The 11,877-nt window shown below is 42.7% G+C and overlaps 1 protein-coding gene across 1 annotated transcript; it reads right to left on the bottom strand.

The window, feature by feature from the left end:
- Positions 1-1,267: 1,267 nt before the first annotated feature.
- LOC123428466 (exocyst complex component EXO70A1-like) lies at positions 1,268-8,967 on the bottom strand. The gene is made up of 13 exons (XM_045112678.1): positions 8,752-8,967; positions 8,552-8,647; positions 7,313-7,518; positions 7,016-7,216; positions 6,775-6,913; positions 6,480-6,692; positions 5,408-5,613; positions 5,096-5,296; positions 4,913-5,012; positions 4,666-4,793; positions 4,425-4,571; positions 3,607-3,753; positions 1,268-1,872 (listed from the first exon to the last, which is right to left on the bottom strand). Exons 1-12 carry the CDS (start codon positions 8,905-8,907, stop codon positions 3,648-3,650), a joined length of 1,899 nt encoding a protein of 632 aa, XP_044968613.1. The 5' UTR covers positions 8,908-8,967; the 3' UTR covers positions 1,268-1,872; positions 3,607-3,647.
- Between the last annotated feature and the right edge of the window lie 2,910 nt (positions 8,968-11,877).

Here is an 11,877-nt window from a genome sequence, read left to right as displayed (position 1 = left end):
AAGAGAGCAATACTCCGTATATCTTTCAGAGCCACGCCTTCCTCCATATGCATGCATGCATGCATGTGCCAACACGGGAGGGTCGGGTCGATCATCACAAGAAACAATCAATCATAGGAGGACGAGACGACGATGATGGCCGAATTCAAGGACCTGACGCACGGAATCGGAAGCTTCTCCACCAGCACCACCACGTTTGTGTTTGTGCGTGCGAATCGTCCGTCAATGGTGCCAAAACCAGGGCGATGCAATGCCAGCTACTTGCTCGGTTTGATTTGGGTTGGGTACCACTAGTTGTGGTTGTTGGCACATGGACTACTAGTCCAAGTCCATCCATCGGAGAGAGACCGGACACTACACTGACAGAGTGGGGAGCAGCTGGCTAGGCTAGCCATGTTTTCGTTAATCAAGGACGGACGGGCGTTTCCTAATCCTATACAGTAGAGTAATTGCTAACGCCATATCATGGGCGGGCTCCATGCAGAATGAAGAACATGCCACGATGCCGTTTGATGATCAGAAAACGCAGAGGCCAGATATTGTGCATGCATGCATATCAAATGGTCTACTAATGGAATTGTGTGCCTCGGAGGGAAGAAAGTTAAAAGAGAAGGGAGACCCTCAAATATATACTATATGTGTGTGTGTGTGTCGTGGTCATTTTCCATGGCCTTTGAGCAGAGCAGTACAGGGCTTGGATTACCAATCTCCATTCATGGAGAAGCAGTGCGCTCAAGAGGTTCTACTTCTGGTGAATTCTGGTTATATGCTTGTCATGTTTCAGTAAGGGGATCACAAGGACGCCTAGGAGAAACTGAACACAAAGGCCGAGGTTGATAAGGTAAAAACAGGCAACGAACTACCAGGCAAACCCTAAACCTCCCGTCCATGTCATGCTCACATTACGGTCGTTTACAGGGTTAATTAGTTGACGACAAGATATGGACAGATGCACAACCTCCTACTTTTATATATACTTTCTCAAAAGTGAAAAAAAAGGCATGATTTTCCAATGACAAGCCGTGTGGCAAAAAAGTATTCCAAACCAAAGCTTCCAACCAACGAATCCTAACGCCACAAAATTGACAGCCAGCCAAAGTAGTAGCTAGGCGATTGTTGGCAATCATCATCAGCTCTTCACATCCCCTTGGCTTATCATGTCTTGTATGCGACTACCACTAACGCACTAACCATCATTCATCAGCCAAGCTTAAAAGCAAGCTCAACTGCACAATGTTATCAACTTTTTCTTTCCTTTCTAATGCTATGCTATTAACTTCTGATAGTAAGATTAAGCATGGTGTGAAGCTGTAGGCAGGAAGATTACGCCTGTTCGCCACCCGGTTTATACCGAGACTAGCAACCGACACCGAGTTTATTTAACAGGAGGAGACAATATTCTCCCAAAGAATAAAAACAGGTTCTACCATGGCAAGAAAACAGAAAAAGCAAAACTTTGTTTAGATTCCACCCATGACACCATGATAGCTCTGAGACCTAGTCCATGATTAGCTGCGGCGATGTTACCACGAAACGACCAGTGAGATATCTATCACCCTTTTTCCAGCAAATCCCTATCTGATATATCTACTTTCTGAGTATAACCAAAAACATCGTGCGTAGCTAGACCCACACACTGATTTTGATAGCTCTGCTGTCAACGTCTAGATCCAGAATTGAATGCAGATTTATATGTGACGCTTCCCGTAACACGATTGCTGGAGCACAGCAAGCCTTGCGATAACGCTGGATTGAGATTTGGTTGGCTTCGATAGGTTGATGACCTGCTCAACTCAACAGCACAGAAAATGACTTCCTGATCGACCGAGTCCACAGACAACATCCCCCTAGTTCCTATTTGAATGAAGATTCCTACAGAAGCAGGGGGAAATTACGTTACCATGCCGCATGCAATGAATTAAAATGTGACCGAGAAGCAGAACCTAGAGACCAAAACTAAAGCTCGTACTGGTGAATAATAAAGTTCATCTGTAGGTACAATTAGGTATAGAAATGCAAACCATTTTTTGGGCCTGCAGAGAATTGAACCAAGCATATATGACAAAAAGGAAGAGCGTCAGAAAGTGGTGCAGCCACAAAGTTTGTGGGGGGTTTCTTTTTTATAGTTCACATATAGATTATCATCCATAATGCCATCATAAAGGCAATAAAGCATAATTCTGGGAATTGGTTTATGTACATTAAGCTCCAAGATCTTACAAATAGTTGGTGGAAAGGCGCATCATCGTTAATCCAAAACCAAATGAAAAAGTTATCGCTTCATTAGTGGGGATCATACATGTACTCTTGAGAGAACCAAACAAAATAATTGTACCTAAAAAGGATGGATATGAAGGGACTAGAATAATGAGAGCAGGTAGGGCGCTGGTAACAATAACAATAATGATTTATGATTCCACTACACTGGCACCAGGTGAAAAAAAATTCTACAAGATTGTGCTAAAGAAGAGAACTTTTGCGCCGTATAATTTGGATAACATTTTATTCGAAGCAAAATAAAAGTACACTCACAGGAAATAAGGTATACAAAATAGAAGGAAAAGAAGTTTGGAAACTGATGGTTTATGTTAGTGCTGTAATCACCATCTGGGACCTCAGATTTATGACTCAAACTAAAGTTAAAAACTCCCAGATGCTCAAAACTCCCAGAACGCACTACATTTGAGCTATGTAAAAAACAATTGAAATATCTACAAGCCTATCCATCCAGTCAACATGGGTCTAACCATTATTGAGTGGACCACGAGTGACCAATATCCTCATACTCCTGCTGTAGTGCATTATTAAGAAAGAGGATATGGTGACGATGTACACCATACATGGTCCCTACCAACTGAAAATGAGCAAAGGATAATATAGAAAACCAAATATTTTCTGCTAAACTTGCCATGAGTGAGTTGTAGTTGCTGAAAAATAAGAGTACATTCGACTCATTTCAAAACATGTACTGCATTTTCAAGCCACAACAGATGCTTATTACTACTAGCTACCCATTAGGGTCATGTATGGGGGCTTTTGAAAATGTTTTAGGAATTTCCTTGCATCCATGGAACTAGATTGAAACTTTATTATTCTGCTATAGTATCCTTTTGTGTTGATAGGAGTTAAACCCAACTTGAGAACTTCCTATTGCAGACTATACTGCAGATCAACATCTCACAGGGTCAGGTTTGCTATCTTGCATCAGTTCACAGCTAGATTATGCAGCTTACAACTTTATATTTCATACATTTCTTCAAAATGAAAACCTAGAAACTTCATCTGAACCTCAAGGCTTGAAGAAATAATGGAAGATTTCATAACACCAACATTAACATGCAGTGCATGTAGACAGCAACCAGAAGCAAGTGCCAAAGAGAATGTCAGATTTAGTGAAGACAAAAGGTAAATTTGCTAAACATATACAATGCTTAGCTGAAAATTTAGCCATTGTAGAGAACTTGTAGCGGAGTGGAACAAACATTCAGGTCAGAACATTCGCAATAATGTGATCATCCACCACCACCTCATCATCATCATCATCATCATAATCTAACTACAACACTCCATAGCACATATACAATTGACAGGAAGCTTCTAACTTACTGTTAAATATAATGCATGGTGCAATCAGTGTCCCAGTTCACCTATTGTGGTAACTTCTTTGCAAATAGATTACCAAGTGCTTGCTCAAGTGCTTCTGGAGTGTACTTCATATATTTCGAAGCATGATGGCTGTTCTCAACAAGAGGCCTGGATGACAAATAAAGGAGCAATCACATCGATAATACGACTCAAGTTTACAAGTTAGAGAAACTTTCGTGCTCCACATTTAATAATAAAAGCTAGCAATGTGTGCTTTGTGTTTTGCAACGGAGGTACCTCTATCCATAGAACTACACGATTCTATAGTCAAACACAATCCCAGCAAATTTCTCAAAAATAGATCACCCGCCCCCCCAATTCACCACAACAGTAAGCCCAGAATGGTTATGATATTTACTTGGTACTCCCTCTGTCCCAAAATTCTTGTCTTAGATTTATCTAGATATGAATGTATCTAGTCACGTTTTAGTATTTAGATACATCCATTTCTAGAAAAACCTAAGACAAGAATTTTGGGACGGAGGGAGTATATAAGTTGCAATTATCATTGAACACTGGCAGATTGACTAGAGAATAGCGAAAATGCATCATTACCACTTAATACAATTGAATCTTTAGGAAGAGAAAAAAGAACATTGGCCAGTTAATATTCAAAATTTTACACCCAAAAATCTACTCCTTCCGTCCCAAAATAAGTGTTGCTGATTTAGTACAAAGGAGGGAGTATTAACCTCATCCATGATCATCAAGGAAAAATAATAATAACACATTGCGATGAAAACAAAGCAAAAAGTAATCAAGCAAGATAGGAAAAATACCCAAAGCGTTTCAGAAAAGATCTATAAGCAGGTAACAGAATTTCAGCAACTGCAAGGATAAGGTTATCACGTAACTCCTTGTCGGGAATAGCCCAGTTCATCTGAGTCTGACAAACCTCTTCAAATTGCTTGTTGAAAGACTTGAATCTGATAATATTGGAAAGCAACACCATAAGAAATAGCAGGAAAAAAACATAATAAACAGAGTAAAGTACACATTGCATTGATAGTTTGTTCTAACCTCGCCTTGATCACAGATGTGGAAGTTGTACCGCTGTGAGATCCAATACTTCCAACACTTCCTGCAATACCTTCTATGGCTGAACCTACTGATGAAGTTAAACCTTGAGCTGAGAGACACTCCAATACCTGCAGTTGATGACATACGAGAAGGAAAGTGCAAATAGGTAAACAAACATGTTGATGGGAACTGGACGAGATGCGGGCATGCATTGTGCTGCCAAAAGTTGAGGTTTTGACTATCAGACCTTTCCCCAAGCAGCTCTTTTGTACTGAGTAGCATGTTGCTGCACAGTCCTTCGACGTCTTTGAACCCAATCATCACCAACTAAATCCTTGACTTCTGAACTGAGAACAAGAAAATAATTATTCCATCCGATTAATAAGATCTCAATTTCTCATTTTTCTTTCATTGTATGCCTTTTATATACCTGCGGATAGATCTGACGATATAGTTAATGTTATTCATTAAGAACAGAATTCCAAGGGCATGATCCTTGTATAGCTTTGCTTTTACATCTAGGTTGGTCTCTACAGCATGTATAAGGCCAGTGATTTCAGAGACCAGACCAGACTTTGTTCCGTCTCCATTGCTGGATTCTTGAAAGATCAGCTGTAGCGATGAATGATAGCTGCATAAAATTTATATAGGTTTTAAGGAATATTGCAGTTAATGGTAACGCACTGCATTGTGTTGGAGGACATGCTGAAGAAATATATTCAATGCAACATATTTCACTCACTCAAAAAGGAACTTGATATAGTTTCCAACATAGCTGGTAAGAGGATGCACATCTCCATCAGCTGTCGTATTCTTAGGCGACTCCTTCACAATGCTGTCTTTGAAGTCAATGAGAGTCTTCTTTGCTGCTTGTGCTAAACATTTGACTAAAGTAATTGCAGACTTCCGGTTTTCAGCACATTCATCTCCCACAAAGATTGTTTCAACCTAAAAATAGCCAACAAATGAAAATACACATTCAAATAGCATGTAAATGCTGCCACGCCACACACACATGCAGTACTATATAGGAATACGGACATATGCTTTAACAAGCCTGAAAAATAGGTGTCACTGTTCAAGTACAGTGTCAAAATTGTTCAGTCACTGCAGTGAATGTACCATGATAAACAGCGACCAACAAACAAGTTAAATTCACTGCAAAGATAGTACTCCCTCCGTTCCTAAATATAAGACCTTTTAGAAATTTTACTATAGACAAAATACGGAGAAAAATGAGTCAATCTATACTCTAAAATATGACTACATACATCCGTATGTAGTCCATAGTGGAATCTCTAAAAGGTCTTATATTTAGGAATGGAGAGAGTATACACCATTTAACTGAAGAAACAAGGGCATGCATATATGAATCATGGTATTTGCACCTTTAGATGGCACCTACAATCCTATATTTCAAATTTATGTCAGTTCTCAACCTAAACCTATATGACTATCTTTCAGAATATTTTCTACACCCAGTTCATCATATATGGATTGGCTTGAAGACGGTAAATTTCTTGTAATTAGCACAGGTTGTTGGTGTGTATAAGAGCCTATGTTTTCTTTCTAAAGGTCTAACTTCAATATTGTCAGAGAAATAAAGGGTGTGTGGTCCAGATGGGCATTCTCAATTATTGTCAATAATCTACATACATCGTATGCAGTGCATGTAATAAGCAACACAGAGAATCTGGAAATAGATGCACAACACAAGCATTCTGTTAGGGAACAGCGTTAGTCTAAGTACAAATAGTGTCATTCACAGCATTCGCGACAATAGACAAATGAAGTACCAGTAACTGAAAATTCACCTCAGATTGAAGTTTCAATGTTGCGTCAAACATATCTAGCAGCAAAAATACTTTGTCTGGTGATGTCTTGGATTCAGTAATAGCTTGTCCAAAACTGAGTAGATTCAAGAGGGTTTTGGATGTTGCTGCAGCAAAGCAATGGTCTTTCCATGCATGCTTCCCTTGAAAAATTTGATCACACAGTGCACGTTCACTAGGAAAAAGCAACTTTACCTGTTCAACAAACAGTCAGCTATTATTGACAAACATCATTTTACAGTGCAAGCCTTATGTGGTCAAAATTCAAGAGCCTTACCGCAATCTGCAAACATTGGATCCAATGAGCAATTTTAGCATTCAGGCTCTCAGCCTGCGCAGCCTGTACTTCTTCTGCCTGAACATATTCAACTCCCAATTGCTTAAGGGTCAGTTCCAAAGTTGAACTCCGAATATCTCTGGAAGAGTGAAGGAAAATATCATGGGCACGCAAATCACGATATATGGTAACACTGCACTGCAAGTATGCCAGGCAATTTGAAACTTGGAGAAGCTTGCACCTGTATATTTTCACAAACTGTTGATGGCAACCAAGTTCGACTGATTTCTGAGCTAACTTTGAGAGTCGAGGCACGTAGCGCGGATCAACGAGCGTAGGAAGAGAGCGCACCGCACCCGGATTTGGCTGGCTTTCAGCAGAATCTTTCGCTGATGAACGGCTTGGAAGACAGCTGAGAAGATGCTCAAGCTCTACCGGTTTGCTATAGCCAATCATCCAGAATACAATGGTTAGTTCCCTGTGTGATCATGTATGCACAAGTGAGAAGTATGTGCCTAAGCAAATGGACAAACTGAACCTGCATTCTGATAGCACCCTACTGAATTCATTCTCCAACTCGGCTGCTGCCTTGTGAAGCAATTCATCAACACGTTTGAGCGCGTCGTCACCGGCTTTACCGATTCTTTTGGAAGTGAAGAAATCCTCGGCGCTTTTTAACTTATCAACCGCCTCGAGATATGCAGTAACACTCTTGCTCGGACTTTCCAGTATCACCGCCTCTGCCTGTACAAATGAAGTTCAGTGGAACATTAGCATGATCTGGCAACATGACAATGACAATATACTCTCATTCAATAAAAAGGCCCATGGGGAAAGTGACCCCTGTTTCTCTAGAATAAAAGGGCCAGTTCTGCTCAGCTAATACAGTATGTTAGACCACGCATACAAAACGAGCAGCATCAGTGGAAATCGTCCACCATAACCAAACCAAACTAAGTCTAAGTCTAAGACTAGATCCTAGCACAGGGTTGAATACAAGGACGCGCCGACCGCGAGCTGTCGAATTTCTGCTCTTCTGCAGGAATGGGCAGTTGTCAGTTAACCCTGGCACTGCATCCCCCCATTTCGGCACAGTGCACGCTCGCATTGCAGCAGTTTCCAACACATACTCTAGAGTTAGAGCCCACTGACGGCTCGAGATATGAGGGGCACGCCGCCGCACTCGAAACCGCGAGCAAAATCGCTAGGCAGCACCATTACGCCGGCCGGCGGGAGGCGCGGAGAGACGCGAACCTAGAGAAGCAGGATACGACGCACGGATTCGGTGCCACGCCGGGGCGCACTCCCGCCAAACGGCGCAGGTCGGGCGGCGGCGCGAGTTGCGCTGCCACCGGACCCCTCGCGTCCCGCACGTCGCCGCCCCGCCGGAGTAGGGGGCGGCTCCGACCCATCTGGGGAATGGGGGCCGGGCCGGAGCCCGGTGTGGGGAGAGACGACGGGAAACAGATCACGCATTTGGCCCAGCACGACGCGCTGGGACGGCCCGACACATATCTGGGCCTCGCGCCGAGAAACACTGGTACTGGGCCGGCCCAGGCCAGGTGATTGGCGTCGGAAATAGCGCGTCCGTGCCCGTGGAATGGATCAACGCGGGCGGACGACTCTGTTGGACCCCACGACTAGTCGACCCATGCTCCCGGTCTAGAAGCAGACACCACGACGAAATCGCCATCGCCGCCGGCGACGGCGGCGCAGGACGACGGCCGGCGACGAGCAAACCGATCGAAAGCAAGGCAGAAGAACCCATCGAACGTACCTCGCGCACGCCGTCGAGGTGCCGCACGACGGCCTCCACGGCGCGGAGGCTCCTGGCGACGTTGTCGTGGGCCCTGTGCGCGCTCCACGTCCTCGCCTGCAGACCACAAAGACAACGGCGAGCCAGGTGATGGACGGAGCGGCGTGTGCGACGAGACGAGAGTGGAGGGGATCATCGGCTGGCTATAAGTAATTCGGAACCTGGGCGGGGCGCACGGCCTCGTCGACGGCGGCCATGCGGCGGCCGATGGAGGCGACCGCGGCGGCCGAGCCGTCGCGCACAGCCTCGCTCCTGCACATCGAGTTGCGCAGCAAGCTCGCCTTCTCGCGCAGCAGCGCCGCCTCCGCCGCCACCATCGCCGTCGCACTCGTAGCACGCTCCGTCGAAGTCGAAGAAGCAAAACAAGCCTGTGGTTATTCGTACAAGATATTTAACCGGAGGGGGTATTTATTACTATATTTTTTAGTACAATCGACACTCACGCGCAACTCAAGCTGTTTCTCTCGCGCGTGCAGCTACGCGCTTCATTTCTTTCTTCTTAGGAGTATATTTAATTTGTTTTCCTTTGACAAATTCCTTTTCTTATCTCCTAAGGTTAAAAGGAAAAATCATGACCGAATGAATGAAAATAAATACTCTAGAGAAACAGGGAGTGCTAACTATGGGTTAGAGGGAGTACTAACTAACTATCTATTTTTGAGACTTTACAAAGATATTCCTGGTTGATCCTTGCTTCCAGTGTTAAGTCACCGTCTTCACAAAATGAAGAAGAAAAATACACTCATGGTAGAAAATCTTCACTCATCATATGGCAATTAATAATAATAAAAAAATTATGCTTCTAGTGTTAAAATTAATATTAGTAAAGGATTTACAACATACTCTCTCCGTTCCAAAATATAAGACCTTTTAGGGATTTCACTAGGAGACTACATACGGAGCAAAATGAGTGAATCTATACTCTAAAATATGTCTATGTACATTCATATGTAGTTTATAGTACAATCTCTAAAATGTCTTATATTTAAGAACGGAGGGAGTATATTCGAATTCATTGCCCACCATTATTTTCTAGATTTTTCTGTGCTAACGTTTCCTCGACTTCTAGAAGACGACACTTCTAGTGCCATTTGTTTGCCTACCACAACTTTCATGTGTGTGTGATTATTGCCCAATGGTGCTACTGGTTGAGCGTTTCAATTATGATTATTGTCCAGAAACCGCCAAGGAAGATCCTTACTTCCGGTGATAACTAGCGGCACAATGATCCACTAGCTTTAAGAAAATATTCATTCATCACATAATACAATTGGAAATGGGGATTTAATTTAATCCTTAAAAGGTGAATGTAAAACATATACCTATTCAATATTTACTAAATCATATTACACTAATATTTGTGTGGTTGTGCGCGGGCAACACGCTTGGTGTCATGGTTGCGTATCACGGCTTTCACGTACATGAGATTAGCCAGCAGTGCTATCCGCTGGATGTTTTAATTATAATTATCACCTAGAAACCATCACTGGATGGCCCTTACACCGACCCACTAGCTCTACAAGAAATCATTATTTCATACTGTGAAAAGTTTAACAATGGATTTAAATTAATCCATGAAATTGAGAACTTAGAACATATATATTCATATTCATTGACCACCATTATTCGCTAGATTTTATTGTGCTAAATTTAACCATGGATTTAAATTGATCCATGAATTTGAGAACTTATAACATATATCTTCATATTCATTGACCACCATTATTCACTACTCCCTCTGTACCTAAATAATTATATTTGGAGACAACTAGTCTAATTCTCTCCAATTACAATTATTTAGGTAAAGAGGGAGTAGATTTTGTTGTACTATTTTTTTTCACAAATACGCTGGTGACGCGCTCGGCGATATCGGTTTGCCAACCATAGTTTTCGCACGCATGTGATAGGTCATCGTGACACTGACCAAGTGTTTCAACTATAATAATCATCCAAAACCCGTTCATAGACGATCCTTTGCTTCCGGTGGTAACTAGCAGTACAATGATACATCAGTTCTATTGAAAATATTCATTCATCACATAGTACATTGGAAATCGGGATATAATTTACTCCTTAAAAGGAGAATGTAAAATATCTTACTACTCAATGTTTATAATTATTCGCTAAATCCTACTGCGCTAATATTTTTGTGGTTGTGCATTCGGTATGAGCATAGTGCCACCGGTTCGTGTGTCACAACTATCACATATATGAGATTAGCCAGCCGTGCTACCTGTTGGGTGTTTGAATAACAATTATCACCCAGAAAACCATCACTGAATGGCACGTACTTTTCGCAGTAGCTAATCATACAACGATTCACTAGCGATACAGTAAATCATCACAATGTGAAAATAAAGGTTTTAAAATTAAAAATTTAGAACATACTCCAATTCAACGACCATTATTATTCCCTAGCTTTTATTGTACTAACGCTTCCGCCGAAACAAATGGACCAACCACTTGCCACAGCGGTCAACTCTAAAAACGAAAAGTTTGAAATATATGCGTGTTCGCTAAATCCTATTGCGCTAATGTTTCCGAGGTGATTAGCCAGCAGTGCTATATGTTGAGTGTATATCTGGCCATGGGCAGCCCGGTCCGGTAGTCTCGGCCCAGAAAAGCCTGACCCGATCCAATCCGACCTTGCCCACGGGCCAGGCTCGGGCCTGATAATGAAGCCCGACGGTCGGGCCGGGCCGGACTCGGGCCCGTGGATACCCGGTTTTACGCCTACATCGGGCCGGGCCAGGTTTATTTGGGCTCGGGCTGGGCTCAAAGATTAGGCCCGACGGTCGGGCCGGGCCAGACTTGGACCTGGAATTTTTACCACGGGTTATTTTAGGTCCGGCCCGAGGCCCGGCCCGGCATGAGGTATGACCAGGTAGAGTTGAGTGTTTCAATTATAACTGTTGCCCATAAACCGCGAGTGGTTGGTTCTTGCTTTCGGCAGGAACTAGGAATACAAAAATCCACTAGCTCTGTGAAAATCTTTCATCGTTATGATGTCAAAAAAGGAGAGGATTTTATTTTCATCCCTAAAAGGTGAATTAAAGTTTATGCCAATTCAACCCGAGCTATGATATGATACAGAGAGCAATGCTAGACTTACGGACTGAGTTGTTACAGAAAGATTTTACGGACTGGCTAGATGCCCACCATTGAATTGATGGCTGTGTGCGTAACAAACTCCCGCATAAGTGTTGGATTATTGGATCCGGATGGATACAGGCGGTTTGAGGAGAGGGCACGTCCTGAACCCATGGGCATATGAATTCACTTTTTAA

Source organism: Hordeum vulgare, chromosome 2H (assembly GCF_904849725.1).
Source record: "Hordeum vulgare subsp. vulgare chromosome 2H, MorexV3_pseudomolecules_assembly, whole genome shotgun sequence".
Classification (NCBI taxonomy): Eukaryota; Viridiplantae; Streptophyta; class Magnoliopsida; order Poales; family Poaceae; genus Hordeum; species Hordeum vulgare.
Note: the sequence above shows the minus strand (reverse complement) of the source record. Positions and strands in the feature narration are given on the sequence as shown.

Bases quoted from the DNA above. Each gene is read 5' to 3' on its own strand.
- LOC123428466 (XM_045112678.1), bottom strand. From the start codon at position 8,907: ATGGTGGCGGCGGAGGCGGCGCTGCTGCGCGAGAAGGCGAGCTTGCTG. The intron at 5,297-5,407 runs GTGAGTGAAATA...AATTTTATGCAG, and splicing joins TATATCAAGTTCCTTTTTGA to CTATCATTCATCGCTACAGC. The intron at 4,794-4,912 runs GTCTGATAGTCA...CATCAACTGCAG, and splicing joins AAAGAGCTGCTTGGGGAAAG to GTATTGGAGTGTCTCTCAGC.